The sequence below is a fragment of the Lissotriton vulgaris genome, chromosome 2_1, assembly GCF_964263255.1.
Source record: "Lissotriton vulgaris chromosome 2_1, aLisVul1.2, whole genome shotgun sequence".
In the NCBI taxonomy this organism is placed as follows: Eukaryota; Metazoa; Chordata; class Amphibia; order Caudata; family Salamandridae; genus Lissotriton; species Lissotriton vulgaris.
The window spans coordinates 1,967,391,858-1,967,408,392 of NC_141687.1; the positions used below are offsets into that span (position 1 = coordinate 1,967,391,858).

Consider the following 16,535-nt stretch of genomic DNA (forward strand, 5'->3'; position numbering starts at 1 on the left):
GGTGCGGTGAATGATCTTCACAGCAAACGAAATTCCGTAGATTTACTCCTTGAATAATAAAGTACGAACCAAACTCGTACTTAGGATACAATTCCAATTTAAATAAAAGTTCCATTTATATCCAGAAGGTGGCAGAAACCATCCGTTCAGATCTCTTCATGGCTTCCACTTTCAGGTCGCTTCGCCGATCTCTTTACCTCACGTTAGAGTTCTGTACCAGATTTCCTAATAGTTAGACTTGCTTCAGATAGATTTATACAATCTCGGCTTGACAGGAGAGTGACCGGAAACTGAGGAACTGATAGAACAGGATCAGTATACAAACGGATCCTAAACAGTAAACAGTAAACTGGATGATAACTGTAGGAACTGATGCATGAAGAGCTTCGAGTCCTGACACATTTCAGCGGGCGACGGTGACAGTCACTGGTGGGGTCCCCAGGTGTCAGGCTCCCAAAAACAGCTGCTTTACCTTTTTTAAAGTTCCGTTTTCAATTTCGTTTTAGCTGTTTCACCTTTGATAAATTCCGTTTTAAGTTCAACATACTTCAATACAGCACATGCGGGTTTTTCCTGAACGTCGCCAAATGTTATAAGATGGATAAATGATGAGTAGACAAGGTGTAGCATTAGAAGGATGCTTTATTCTTCAGATAGTAAGTATCATGGGGGGACCCCACCAGGAGCAGCTCACTTGCTGCTCAGCCCGACTCTAACTCAATCCTCACGCTCACACACAAGCATTCCAACACTCCACTCACCCGCGCACCAACATTCCACTAACATTCATACTACTAATGGCTGAGCAGCAAGAACTAGAATTACAATTACGTAGTGTGTAACAGAGGTTAGGCTGTGTAAGCATTACAAAAGGAGCTGTAGAGGCCTGGTACAGACAAAGGTGTCACCAGGTGCGGGTAGTGTCAAGGTGCCACACTCCAGAATGTGTCGAGATGCTCCAAAGCATGGAGGGGTCTCGCTACTGTGCCGCTGGATCTTGGGCATCTGGCTGCTAGCGAAATGGTGGGAAAGTTCTGTTTAGGGGTCCTGGTATGGTGCCAGTATCTGTATGCGTAATGTTTGGTTATTTTTCATAGGAGCATACGGGATGGCTGGGGCAGCCCTGCATATGATGGCAGTCCTGTTTAATGTCTGCTGAGACTATTCCAGGGAATATTGTCGTTGAGGCCCACCTTATGACTGGAGAGACGATAAATCCATCTTTGTTCTTTTTGTAGTAACTGTTGTTGGATGTTGGGCATATTTAAGTCCAGTGCTTCAATGATGACCCATCTCATGTCATTGGTTGTGTGTCCCATTTCGAGGAAGTGGTTGGCCATTTTGGTAGTGTTCTTTCGAAATCGTATGGTGCTTCGATGCTCGCATATTCGGGTTTTTACTTTTCTATTCGTCATCCCGATATAGGTTAGGTTGCAGGGGCACATGATCCGATAAATTACATGGACGGTGTTGCAATTTGTATGTTTGCGCAGCTCCCACGTCTTTCCAGGTTCAAGATGTAGTGTTTTGGTGGTTGTGGTCAGGTGGCATAGGCTGCAATTGCCGCATGCAAAGTGGCCAGTTACTTTGGGGAGGCCCCATGTATTCAAGATAGTGTTATTTTGTGTTCGGACTGGTGTCGGCCTGGTAGAGACAATGGCGTCCTTGATAGATTTAGCTTTTTTGTGAGATAGGAGTGGTGGGTCCCACTTTAGGAAACCTGTCCCGAGGATTTTCCAATGTTTCTTTATTATGCTTGACACTTGGTTGGAGACAGTGTTAAAGGTGGTGACACATGTCAGAGGCATGGGTGTTGCTTCATGTGGATGAGTTTCAAGAAGACCTTCACGGTTTTGGTTCCTGGCACGTTTCCTTGCTTTATTTGTGATTTGCTGTGGGTATCCGCGGTCTCTCAGTTTGGTTGTGAGGTTGTTGGCCTGTCTCTTGAAATCGGTCACATTACTGCAGTTCCTCCTTAATCGCAGGTATTGTCCATATGGGAGGTTCTCCCTCAATTGCCTAGGATGGAAACTGGAGAAGTGTAATAGAGAGTTCCATGCTGTGGGTTTGAAATGTGTCTTGCTGTTCAGGTGGCCCTCCTCCGCCTCTATGTCAAGGTCTGAGGGGTCAAAACTGTTTGTGAATTTTAGGTTGTTGTCACAGGTGTTGAGCCATTGGCAGAAAGCGGTCAGCGTCTCACTGTTGCCTTCCCAGATCAATAGGATATCTATATAGCGTTTATAGAATTCAATCTCTGGGATTTTTGAGGTGGCATTTGTAAAGATTTATTGTGTCTCAAAGTGGTGTACGTCTAGGCCTGCTATGCTGGGAGCGAACACGCTCTCCATTGAAGTACCGTACTTTTGGAGGTACAGTTGGCCCTCAAACTCGAAGAAGGTTTCTTTTAGCTCGAGTTTTGCGCAGTCCCAGATGAATTTGGTGGAAGTGCGGTATGGCCAGTCAGTGGTTTCCAGAGCCATTTCTAGGACTCTCAGGGTGTCATCTTGCAGGAGGCTCGTATACAGGCTCTCCACGTCCAGGCTCACAAGTAAGGATGTCGCTGGGTTATATGTCAGGCCTTCAAGAAGTCTGAGAAGGTCTTTGGTGTCCTGCAGGTAAGTATTGGTGATTTTTACCATGGGCTGGAGAAAGAAATCACAGTAGCGCGACAGAGGCTCAAGAAGTGAGCCGATGCCGGATACTATTGGCCGCCCAGGAGGAGGTGTTCTGTTCTTGTGGATTTTGGGTACCACATAGAAGTATGGGATCTTGCCTTCTGATGTGATGAGAAATTTGGCTTTGCCAGGTGTTAAGAGTCCTGTGGTTTCCGCTTCTTCTACCAGGTGGTGGATGCAAATTTTTAAATTGTCACTCCGGTCTTGATGAAGTTTTTCGTAGTTTTTGGTGTCACTGAGAAGTCTTAGGCACTGCTATTAGTCTTCTTTGTTCATGATTACTGTTCCTCCGGCCTCGTCAGCCAGTTTGATGACAATGGCGTCATTGGATCTCCGGGATTGTAAGGCTGCTCGTTCTGCAGTTTTGGTGTTCTGGATGGGGTGGTGTTCTTGGAGTTATTCTATGTCTTTGAATATCGCTTGTTCATATACTGATATCTCAGGTGGGATAGCAGTGGGTGGCGGCATGAAGGTGGATTTGACTCTGAACGACGTGTCTCCCTCAGAAGATGCGGTGGGCGGAAGTTGAACATTCTCGAAATATGCTTTTAGTCTTAGTTTCCGGAAGAAGGATGCCAGCTCGCAATGTAGCTGAAATTTGTCTAGTCTAGCCGTAGGCACGAAACCCAGCCCCTTCTCTAGGACTTTTTGTTCCGTCGGTGTCAGTGAATGGGGAGAGGTTTGTGACCAAGCTCATCTTGTGTTGGGACCTGGCTGCTGGTCCTTGGATTTGCTCCTCGTTTGGGCTCCCTCGTACTGGTCGTCTCTCCAATGTACTTGGTTGCCTCGGCGTCTTCTCCCTCTGCCTCGTGGGCCTCCCCCTAAAAAAGAGAACCTCTGGTTCTGGTTAACATAGGGTGGTGGGGGTCCAAAGTGCATGTTCCAGCCATATCCATATGGTGGATGCATTGGTGGGTATTGGCCAGGATACTGCATATTTGGTCCTGGTGGTGTCGGTGTCCATGGTTGTTGCCATCCTGTGTTCCTTCCTCTTCCTTGTTGTTTTTTTCTTTAGCTACTGTAACTGGAGTTGCTGCTTTCTGAGGAGCCTTCATCGGATGAACCTCCTGAAGTGTCGCTCCTCTTGGGGGCTTTGTAGTTTGTGTCAGCTTAAGGGTATGTTTTCAAATAGGAGAACCTCTTGAGGTCTTTCTGAAATGTATTAATTTTGCTCTGTGTTAGGCTTTCTTTGTACTAATTGATTTCCTTGTTGGTCTCGTCCAGTCTTTTTTTAAAGGAGGTTAGGGTGGCTTTAAAGTGTGTTTCTGTGGCCTGGATTTCAATTAGAATGGCATCGGAGAGACGTTTGGCTGTTTGGATTATAAGGATGATCCAATCTCTGGTGCATCTCCACGCAATCTGTGCCCAGTCTTTTCTGAAGGTTTCGTCATCTAGAAAAATGCGTGGGGCGTTCATGACTATGAGTCCTCTTGGAGCGGTGTTGTTCCTTAAGTATTCTATGAGGATGACCCCATGTAGAATTGTTCTTATGCGATTGCGTTTTTTCTCATTGAGGCTTTCCCAATCCGCTGTTTGGGCTATTGATGTTGCCACGTTAAAGTCTGCCATAAGTGGGGGGTTAGCAGAGATGTTGTTGACATCATCTAGAGTGAAGCCCAAGCATGGATTCTCTGCCATGGTGAATTTTGCTATCGGTGCACTCAAAAATGGCTAAAAATTTGGTTCTGTATGGCTCTCACAGCTGTGCACTGCTAACTACTAGGAGTTTCCTAGTAGTTAGCACTTACACATAGTGGGCACGTCCACATTGTTTAAGTATCATACGCTCCAGGGGATCAGGACGCGCCCCCACAATACCCTTGCCTCTCATTGTTATTCCTATCAATCTGTTCTTGCCAGCACAAAAGCGCTTTGACGCCTCGTCAGGGATAGTAAGCGCTATATAAATGCAATTACAATACAATACAATAACGATTGTCTCCAAGGGCAAAGCCCAGGGATTGGACCCTCAACTTGCTGCTTAATCCTTTAACCATGTATCACCTAAGCTAACAGAACAGGTACATTTAGATATGCTGACTGAATGTAAAACTCACACCAATAATTTATAATAAATAAAATTCACCTCGATGAAACCAGAGTTAATCCATTCAATACCACCACCTCTCGATCTCCAACCACAGATGCCATTAACTTGCAGTTTAAAGTTTAAACGCAAATACACAAGACCAACTGTAGCATCAAAGGAACGAGTTAGGTGCCGATGGAAGATTTATGGTAATGCACAATCATAAGGAAACTCACCAATACACGGCTTATGCTGCTGAAGCTAGTTCCTGCAGTAGAAAAGACCCCCTTCAACATTCTAAACATCTTGCTTATATACCTTCCCAGAACCTATACACAATATTCCGCATGACATCACCATATTCTACCATAACTCCTAACACAACACCAACCAATCACATTTCCAAGCAGTGTTAAAGATTTTTTCAAGTCAATTCATTATATTCTGTATTTGATTTTAGACATGTTACCAAATTCTGGGATTATCTGAGCATTTTTCACAAAAACAGCATTCATCAGATTAGAAATTGAAAATCATTAGTGTAAATTGATTAGAATTCAATGTTTATTCGGAAGCAACACAGTATCAAAATTTACAGATAAACTGTGCTGGATCAATCTGAAAATACAAACATGTTAGGACAAAGAAAAACTATCTGTAAAATATTTTTTTAACGTAATTATACATTAGATAAATTGTGCCCAATTGTATGTAATCCACATATTACAAGTCAAATCGTTCTGCACTTCTGAAGCCGCAAGCAGTGCATCTTCATGTCAACAAATTCTGAAATGCCTAGCAACATCTTGATTATGTATCAAGTTCAAGTACTATTTCATATCAAAAACTGTGATTATTCCACCATACTACAATCAAAAGTAAACATGCTCCCTTTCTGTCTTAAATTCAAAATATCGTTTTATATCAGAACATACAATAGGTGGCAGGTGCTCACATCACTTTTTACTCCGCCAACCTCTAAATCATTATTGCAGTACAGATTAGATGTTAGTTTTCTTATATGGCTTACTTGTTTTCTACTCTAAAAAGCAACTTTTCCACAGTCTTTTCTAATATCTTCCAATATTTCAATAGAGCATTGTTCAGACGTACCAATGTCTATTCAATTCACATATAAGGCACATGTGGTTTAATGTGCAGCAGACGCTTTAAAGATTTGGAGAACCTGTTGGGAATAGGATAGGAAGGTGGAACTCCATAAAAAGGGCAAAGGGCCAGATATTCCATTACTAGGTAAGTAATGTTCCTCTAAACCATGATAAATAATGGGCAAGATCCAAAACTGGAATCCGATTAAAAACTTCTGCACATCGAGCCCTTTTAATGCTCAAATGCTAAACAAAACACAGTTTAAGTACAGGTTAACTGTTACATCATAGTTCAATTATTTTCACATACGTGTGCAATAGAGAAGTAAATGCGGTCTACAAAACAAATTACAAAATAGAAATGATTCAATCCTCTCCGATACAGTACTACTCTCAGTACATGGTGCTTCCCCATTTCACAGACAGAAGATTTCCACTAACAACACATTTTATTGCTGCAGTGAGTGCTGCATAAAGAAACTGAAAAGAAAGAGGGGAGAAAGTAGCTTCTGGATATCTCCGGTATGATGCTTCTATGAAGTGTGAATGAATAATGTGGCACAAAGAAGCCACTGCTGACCATATGTGTTAACACAAATGGAAATTTAGAGGGATAGAGGTTTGTGCGTTGAGAGGGTCACAGTTCTGAGCATTTTCAGACAACCCAAGCCGTCTGGAAAGTGGCTACGAGTAGGTCGGCCACAATATTGCTTAGTCAGACCTTTACAATCCTGCTGCCGGTTTACGGTCGATGGATGACTGAGACCTCAAAATAGCTACCAATGTATATGCACGGGAAGAGGTAATGAGCGGTAAAGAGGGCTGGGGGTAACCCAATTGCTACATAGGAGGCATCTGCATAGCAGCACACAACACATTTGCTTAATTTCCCCTTTCTATCACTTTGATTTTAAATAAGTTTAAGTTAAAATAAGTATTCTTAGCATGCCTATGAAGAAAAACCAGAAGCATACATTTCAAAGGGATGCTAGGCACTTTTTGGTTCAGTAGCTACGCTGCAGCACATAGGATGCATTTTTTCTACCGCAGCCTGGTCTGGTACAGACTGATAGCCAAGAAAGTCTTGTACAGTTTCACAGCTTAGAACGAATTATTGTACTAATTAAGCTGCTTCTAACAGGAGATACCAGTCCAGAGCACACAGCTCTTTGAAGCTTCTTCCAAGTGGAGGAAGGAGTTTTAATTCTAGGAGTTGAATCCATGGAATTATTTTATGGAAGTGCCGACAAGCTGTTCGTAAGTTGTTACAGATGGCTTCTCCGAGTAGTAGTTGCCTGGGCCATTACAGCACAATCTTGAAGGAACTAAAAAACAGAATAATGAAATAATGAAGAGCATTAAAGGGACCACATTTAGATGTTATAGGTCTTGCATTAAACCACTTTTTTCTGAATGACATCAACCATCCAACATCATCATAATAAGGATTGTAAACAGTCACTTGTACAATATTTAGAATCACAGTTTACTGCAAAATATCGCGTGGAGGACCAAAAATAAGTTAATCTTTGAGTTTGGCTCCATAAGTTCAGAAATTTCACATTGGCACCACACCCAAAGAAAAGGCCTATAGTTAACAAATAACACGCTAACACCGCTGAAAACTGCCAGTCAACAAAGTCAGTCTTTAAATGAATGTGAGCATATGACTACATATTACACCATGACCAGAGATTGTCAATATGGACCCTACAGAATAAAATAAGCATCATGCTGATACTGGTGTTCTTAGCCCGTGATTTCCCTCTCTTGCATTGGGCAGGCAAGCAAACTATACAAAGCTGTACTAAGAGAACACTGTCACTTTAAAAGAATTTGAGACTTTCGTGCTCAAGTCTTCCTCCTTACAAAAGCTCTACCCCCAATGTATATGCCACCACAACTATTTCCAGCACGTTTCTCCTGCCTGTACATGGTTAGTTCTACCATAGTATACACTTGTGGAGGTGATGACTGGGTGGGTATTGTGAAAGAGGGAGAGGAAAGACTAAGTCCCGGAATCACCATGAAGGAATTTTTAGGCCGAGGACCGTAGGCTGCGCTTGCGCAGTCTCGGTCAAAGATTTAATATTTTCTAGAGTGGGGCTTGAACCCGCCCCTCTTCTCCATTGGCTGGCTTCCTAAACGGAGGCCAGCCATTGGAGGAGAGGGGTGTCACACTGTTCAAGCCCCGTCCTTTTCAGATTCGGGGGCGTCTTTTTCGCTTATTTCTTGTTTTCTTTGTCTCCTCTTCCCATTGGCTGGAATTTTACCTTCCAGCCAATGGGAAGAGGAGAGAACGAAAACCACGCCCCCGAATCTGACAAAGACGATGCTTTCTCAGAGGCATTTCTGCTTCGCCTCGGAGAAAGATGGTGGAGTCCTGGCCGTCTGTTGCCTCGTTGTGCGTCTGTTCCCTCGTGCTTTCCGCCCCCCGTTGTGTGTCTGTTCCCTCGTGCCGCCCCCTCGTTGTGCTTGCTTTCCAGCCCCGACTGCTGCTGAAGGCCGAGGTGCGACAGGAAGCGGCGTGGAGGAAAATCAAGAGGCCTGCGGACAGAGCACTACCGGCGGAGGGTGAAAGCTGCTGAGGTGAGGTAAGCACAGCCCGCTTTCCCCCTGGAGGCCTCGTTGAGACATGGACCGCTGGTGAGCCTGGGTGGCTGGCTTGGAACGCCAAGGCAGGCTGGCTGCTGCACTTCGAGGCCGCAGGCCCTGCCCTTTCGCTTTGCTGGCTGCGCAGGTGGCTTGTTATCCATACTTTCAAGAATCTTTGGCACCTTGTGCGATATTTACTTTTAATGTACCGTTTCCCTCGAGCTCACGCCCCGCATTCCTTCTCTGCACACCCAGCCTCCCAGTCTTCATCAGCGGTGTGATGTCTGAGGACGGACCTTCGGGAGGTAGGCCCCTGCAGTCAATACTAAAACTCACAGTAAAATGGATCTTCGTCTTGCTCATAGAATGGATGCGTCCTCCCTACGGCCCTGCAGTCTCATCACTGCCGAGGGGCCCTCACATGGGCAGACCCTCACCCAGTCCACGCCGCTCCACGAGTCAGGCCACGGCAGCACATGCCGGGTGTACTGAAGGCCATCCGGCCTGCTCAGACGCTGCAGCACACATGCCCAGGAGCCCCTCATGTGCCCCAGCCCATCGCCAGGGCTACGGGCACTCACTCGCTGTGGCTCGGGCAGCAGCACCAACTGGCAGCGTTCCCTGTCCGGGGCAGGCACAGGCCTCGCCCAGGAGATTGCAGCAGGCCTCGTCACAGGGCGAGGGAGACTCCGGAAGAAGCTCCTGTGACTCAGCCCGGTCTGGAGCAGCTGGGACACGTGTGGAGGAGGAGATCCCCACTCCCTCCAGAGGCAACAGCTGCCGGACATGTCCGGCCGCACATTCCTCTCAGTAACCGAGTAAAAACAGCCAGGAGCAGCGCAAACCAACAGGTATGCTTTGCACTAGCCTTAGGCGGTGATCGCAGAACTAGGAATGGTGAAGTATGCACGGCAGAAGCTCCCCCAGCAGTGCTAAACAGATGCAATCTCCCCTTGAGGGGGCATACCCCACAAGGGTAGTCATGGCCAAGGCAAAAATGCACTGCAGCAACATGTCGCACAAGCCTGGCACCTACCATTTGAAAGCAGGGGGACACTACTGCAGCTGCCCGTATTGTTCAGGCGTGCAATGCCACTGATGTACCAAGCTGGGGCACAGAGGCATGGAACCGGTGTGTGCTCTCCTGCCCCTGCCCCCTCGTTCGTTGTGCTTGCTCTTCTGCCCCTTCCCCCTCGTTGCTTGTGCTTGCTCTCCTGCCCCCTCGTTCGTTGTGCTTGCTCTCCTGCCCCCTCGTTCGTTGTGCTTGCTCTCCTGCCCCTGCCCCCTCGTTGCTTGTGCTTGCTCTCCTGCCCCTGCCCCTCGTTACTTGTGCTTGCTCTCCTGTCCCCCCATTGTTGCTTGTGCTTGCTCTCCTGCCCCCTCATTCGTCGTGCTTGCTCTCCTGCCCCTGCCCTCTCGTTGCTTGTGCTTGCTCTCCAGCCCCCGCCCCTTCGTTCCTTGTGCTTGCTCTCCTGCCCCCCCTTCCTCGCTGGTTGTGCTTGCTCTCCTGCCCCTGCCCCCTCGTTCGTTGTGCTTGCTCTCCTGCCCCTGCCCCCTCGTTGCGTGCGCTTGCTCTCCTGCCCCTGCCCCCTTGTTGTTTGTGCTTGCTCTCCTGCCCCTGCCCCCGTCCCCTCATTGGTTGTGCTTGCTCTCCTGCCCTGCTATTGGCATTGTAAATGACAATGCCATTTATTTATGTTTTAAAAACAAAAACATAAATAAAAATAATGTCATGAGCAATGCCAATAGCTCTAACTTTAAGAATGCCGAGACCATTGCATTGTAAATGCTTGTTTCTTTATTCTGTCGTTCTACTCTCGCTTTTGCCTAACTGGTTTGGAAAAATGGCATCACACTTACAACACTAGAAAGGCAAAAAACAGACAAGGTCGAGCTAGGCTTCAAGCAATTAAACTGGGCAAAATTTGGGGACAGAGGGTACATCTTTCAAAGAAGTCAATGTGATGACCCAACATGTTTCTGATATGAACATGCTGTCGAAAAGCACTGAATGCTGGCTTTGCGCTCATGGAATAAGCATGTTACCTCCAAGGACCTAAAATTTCTTAGATGTGGTAAACACAAGACACTATCCACCTAGAAAAAATGGCTTTAGCGGTTATGTCACTTGGAGAGCGTTTTTGAGTGCGTTTAGCCCCAGTGAGCCGCCATGAAAAGGATGACAATGAGAAAACTAGCCCAATAGGGCCCCCTGGTGCTTTGGTGCACAGGGGTGCATGCAGGGGGCAATTGGTGTGCCCCTTTGTTTGTGTGCACACCAAGTTCCTACATGGAAAGTCCATGCCTTGCTGGAAGGCACTGTGGCGGTCCTACGGCACTGGCTTTTTAAGGCTCTTCTAGGAGGCTACAAAAGGTAGCGTCCTGGCCAGTCTCCGCAGGACCGCCCACCCGGATTCCAACTTGTAATTCGGCAGGCGGTCAAGTTTGGTGGTGTGGGAGTGAGGTGGTGGCGTGCCGCTCTGCTCCCATACCACCAAACCCATAATCAGACCGTTTACAATTAACAAAAAAAGTCATCTCACTTCAAGATGGGTTCCAGTTCATATAGAAAGAGAACATGTGTGATTCTGGAGTGGCCACATTAAAGTGGAGATGGCTAATAGAAATTGTAACAACATTTGTCACAAATTGCATTAACACAAGAGCTCAGATTACTTATATCTATAATCAAAATAAATTATACAGAAATGCAATTATTTCCACATGAAAAAAAAACTACCTGACAAAATCTGGTGATCTTGAGATTACGTGCTGAAACTCTGAGAGGTTTATCGTTCCATCCTTATCAATATCGGACTCCTCCAGAATCTGTTCAGAAGCAAATGCACATGGAAAGTTATAACCACACAAAGATATTATCAAAAACGTACATTTAATCCACAATTAGAATTTCTGTAGTACAGTCTACTGCCTTTTTAGTGGAAAGTACCCGTTTAGAAAAGATTTACTGTTGTGGTATATATATGTCTCCCAATGGCACAGAGCAAAATATGCAGTCTTTTGTACACATTTTATTTACCAACGCGACATCTGGGACCTCCACTTTCTAAATCCATTTGCTTGTGGCAGTATATTCATTCTACTTATTTCAGTGGAACTCGTCATTTTCTTCAATGGTGTATACATTTTTATTAATAACCCAAAAATTCAGAATCTACCTAAAACTCTAAGAATAGTAGTAAATGCACCACCGGTGAGGTGAATGAATGTCCATATAGTAATTTAATGCTGACCTTCGGCAGCACTGCGAGAGGAATAAGAGAAAAAGACTGCACAAATTAGTCTTTTATTTGTTATTGTGTAGCATTTATGGACTGTGTAGCAGACAAAGAAAACGATTATTAGTTCTGTGCAAATATAGTACGGTAATAAATATCTGGATGAGAAAGAGCGATCAAGGCCTTTCCGTAAATGGCTGACTGTTTGCAGGCTTTTAACAACAACAACAAAAACAGTGAAAAGTTGCTAAGCGTGGTAGCAAGGTGGTGGATACACAATCTTCCTGCAGATTCTTCACAGTATGATAATTCTCCAGACGCAAGACTGCACCAGAAACTTTTTTTTCCCCCAGCAATAGCTCCTTAGTGTTGGAGTGTGGCGCCAAGCAGTCACAGCCGTGACTCCGGCCAGCAAGATGTGATGACATCGGAATATATAAAGCACCCTCTGGCATATGGGTGTCAGTTCCTGGCAAACTATCTGTCACTGAGCGCTTACACTGTGTAAGCAAAGATTATCAACAGGCTGCCCAACAAATGTCAGCTACTGGACCCCTCTGGTGATAGCATCCATAGGTTATTGTGTGGCATGAAGCTCCGTAGAGTCTTTCTTGGCTAAGGCACTGCACACCTGTAATCAGAAGATAACCAAACTTAAAATAGTGTGATTTGATTAACACCTTAGTTTTCTTGGCTCCGGCAAAGCTCACAACGAGCTGGTCATCTATTCTGTCTTCTCGAATGCAGTTGATACAATAGGATAACTCCAATGCTGCAGGAGGCCTTCAAGTACGCAGAGACTTCCAATTCCAGGGCACGATTTCCAATGAAGCCATTATAACCATCCTGCTGTTAGACATCGAAGACCTACTGTACTGCAGGAGTTATAGATCATTAGCTCTGATCAATGCGGATGTCAAATTTCTGACCAAAATATTGGTGACCAGGCTACGCAAGGTCATCCTCTCTCTTATCCATCAATCCCAGGTTGGATTTGTGCCAGGATACTCCTCCAAGAACCACCTCAGAACACTTGCACACCTATCGTGGGCCTCTGCAAACTCAGACCAGGAGACTTTGGTGATTGTCTTAGATGCAGAGAAGGCCCTCGACAACGTGGAGTGGTCGTATCTGTTTGAAGCCCTCCAACAGTTCGACCTAGGGTAGCAATTTACCATCAAAGTTGGTTGGCTCTATCAAATGCCAGAGGCCCACCTTAACTGCAATGGCTTTCTTTTGCGTAGATTCCAGACTAGACATGGGACACAACACAGTTACTCTCGCTCCCCGCTGTTATAATTGCTAGTTCTGGAAACCCTGGCGATCAGGTACTTGTGCCTGATAGATGGCATCGCACTTAGTGATATTAAGGTTAAAAAAAGCACTCTTCTACACCAATGACATCCTCATGACTGTGACACAACAGGGGGATTCTCTCCCAGCCCTCATCAGACTCTCGGATAAATTCTTCTTGTGCTCCAGATACAAGGTCAATTGGGATAAGAGCGAGGTGAATGCAATGTCCTAGGTCATCACAAGTGCATGAGTCGAAGGTTTCAGCTTTGGCTGGATGCCCAAAGGAATGAAGTATCTTGGGTTTTTGCTACAGGAGCTTTTCCCACATGGTGGAGGATAATGTTCTCCCCCTGCTAGCGAAGGCCCGCACTAAATTAGCAAACTGGTCTGCCATCCAACACTCTCTGGTGTTATGTGCAGGCCGTGAAAATGGTAATTGCCCCCAATTCTACTATGTGTTGGGAATGCTCCCAGTATTGATTTCCACAGCCCCACTGTCGTAAATCTATTCAATCAACAAATCTTTCATCTGGCCAGGTACATGGCCCGGCTGAAAATTCACAAACTATGCTCACATTAAATCGGGGAAGCTACGCCTGCTGCACATGGCCTCTCATTACAGGGCCCATCATTTCTTGTAGCTCACTTGCTGGCTGTCCAGGACCAAAGATCCTTCCCATAAGGTTCACTAATGAGCCCGAATCCTGAAATGCAATAGGTCTCCAGACGTTTTCTATAAATATAAGGCCTGCACTCTACAGACTAAAAACCCAGTGATCAGACCCATGTTGGTCATATGGCAGTTGTCAAACAGCCTTTTGACAACCAACCTGTGGATGCACATATCTGCCATATGGCATAATCAAGGGATAAGCATCAGCGGCCACACTGTTTCCTGGCCTTCACGGAGGTCGTAGAGGATTTTAAAGGCTGACCAACTGATCGACAGAACCAGCTTGAAAACATTTCATTCGATTCAGTTGGAGTATTGCCATCTCTTGTCCAAACAATGGTCCTGGACTGAAAAACGCTGCTCCACCATTCAATAATATCTGGAAACCGGGCGGGACCTGACCAGGGGGACCTATACGGGGGTGGTATCTGGCCTACATAGCATACTCATAGACCATCTGTTCTCCATGCCAGCCAAAGAACAGACGACACAAAAGTGGCACTCTTGCTGGCTAGAGACTGAAGATGACTGGCTCAATCTACTCCATACGCAGAACACCGACCTGCGAGAAGCCATACTGAAATTCCACTACTTTAGACTGCTTTCATGGCGGAACTGGACTCTCCAAAAATTTCACAGAGGCCTCTTGCTGAATGCCTTATGCTGGATATGCGGAGTTATGTGCAAGAACATAGCAATAATGCACTTAACCAATACAAAACTACTCTAATTCTCAATTTATCCAATTATACCAAGTTGGTGTGCTGATTCTGAGGTGGGTCTACCTAACCACCAATTCTGAAAGAACATATAGACTAGAAAAACTTGCTCTAGACAGAATCTGAACTACCGTAAATTACTCATACCGAGTGAAACATGTTTTTGTTGAATACATGTATTAGAACATACAAAAAACATTTTACAAACTAAACCAACTATACAAACGTTATGAAATGTTTGAAAAAGGAAAATTCATCCAGCGTAGTCCAATGCTTCTTTTGTTAAAAAGTACTGTTGCTTCTAGTTCAAGAAATGCAATTAGCGTGGATTACATGCTTGTCAACGGTAAGTCCCAATGCATTTCGGGTCCTGTTTACACCCTTCTTCAGGGGAAATCTAAAAGACATGTAACATAATCAATGCAATAGTATCATGCCTGAATGGGGGCCTAACAATCATCAGCTACGCAAATATTTTTATGATGAAATTTGAACAGGAGCATATCCTTAATGATTCGTCATGGACAGATCAGCTTTTGATGTATCGTCGATACACCGACGACATATTCATTGTTTGGCAGGGAGTAGATGTGATTTAGAAAATAAACTGCAGGAACTCAATAATATAAACTCGAGGGTACAGTTTACCTATACATTGGACACACATAAGATTGCCCACTTGGATGTTGCCGTAGAAATTAAGGACACAGAAATAGCAACTAAGGTTTACCATAAGGCGACTGAGCTTAATAACACTCTTCTGTACAGCAGTTTCCATCCTGAAGCTCTCAAAAAACACCTTCGGTTTTCCCAGTTTCTCAGAATGAAACGTATCTCTTCTGATGAATCAGCATTTAAAGAAGCACTAGTTGAATCCAAAAAAAACTTTGTGGAGAGGGGATATCCGATTGAGTTCATAGAGGCATCAGAGAAAAGAACAAATGACATTCCTCGAGAATCTTTACTACATAAAAAAGAGAAACCACAGTTGAAAAGAGAAGTTTATGTTTCCACATTTTCCACCAGGTCACCAGCGATTAAGAAAATTATTCTGAACCGCGGTGACATTTTACAAACAGAGCCAGACTTTAAAGATCTTTTTCAGGATCCTCCCATCCTTGCCTACAAACAATCCAACAATTTGCGTGAGATACTCAATAAAAAACCGGTGAAATCAATTGACACGTACAAAGGGATGCAAAAGTGCTATAACTGCTCACACTGAAATAATGTCATCACTGGTTTGCAGATTTCTCTCCCTTGGTCAGGGAAACCCGTAGCTTTGAGATTTACAGCTAATTGTTACACACAGAATCTTGTATATTTGATCCGTTGTCCTTGCTCGCTCCATTATGTAGGCAAGACTGAAAGAGCTTTGAGGATCAGAATAACGGAACACAAGAGCAGGATATATACAAGCACATTGAGTTCTCCGCTAGCCACTCATTGGGCGGAGGCGAAACATACAATAGCACAGATGAGATTCACTATCCTCGAGGTAGTGCCTCAAAGACAGGACAGAGACATGACCAGATTCATCATACAGAGAGAGACATTTTGGATCAAGTACAGGAACACACTGGTTCCACATGGCCTCAATGATAAATTGGAATTATCATGTTTCTTGTGATTAATCGGATTGTACTGCACACCGATGTGGCAGGAAGGTTGATTTTGATTATGATCCATTTGTTTATATGGCGCTTTCAGGCAGACAGAGGAACGCATCTTAATGAGAAAGAACAGGGTACAGACATCAGTAGGGCACACATTTACCAATATCACATTACACAAAGTGACCAGAGATTGGACTGCATAGATCATCAGTTGCATATGGCAGGTTGTTGGATGTTCTTGCACAGGTTAACCAACCCATTACATTGTTTGAGATTGAGTAAACATTACTAGGATATTGCTGTGTAATACTGTTCACCATACTGTAAGCATTTATACATCATTTGAATACATTATGTTTTGTTTACTTCTTGGTTGAATACGCAGCGATTTCCCCTTTTTTAAAAATAATGTTTAAATCAACAAGATTACTTGCAATAGAACAAGAACCATGTGGACGTTGTTCAGATTTGTCATTGAGACTTACTCACAGTTCACTTAATCTGTCATGTATATTTGATTATTGGCGTAATCGGATATTTAATTTAATCACAGTACTATGTTAAGATCATTATTTTCATTCATT

General features: G+C 44.6%; 1 protein-coding gene across 1 annotated transcript in view; it reads right to left on the minus strand.

Annotated features, from left to right (window-relative positions):
- Positions 1–5,250: 5,250 nt before the first annotated feature.
- The window catches only part of CIB1 (calcium and integrin binding 1), a 123,085-nt gene continuing 111,800 nt past the window's right edge, over positions 5,251–16,535 (minus strand). Inside the window, exons 6-7 of the mRNA XM_086958160.1 lie at positions 11,149–11,237; positions 5,251–7,138 (exon numbers count right to left, since the gene is read on the minus strand). Coding sequence (XP_086814286.1) covers positions 7,117–7,138; positions 11,149–11,237 — 111 coding nt within the window. The 3' untranslated portion in view covers positions 5,251–7,116. The remainder of the gene's footprint in view (positions 7,139–11,148; positions 11,238–16,535) is intronic.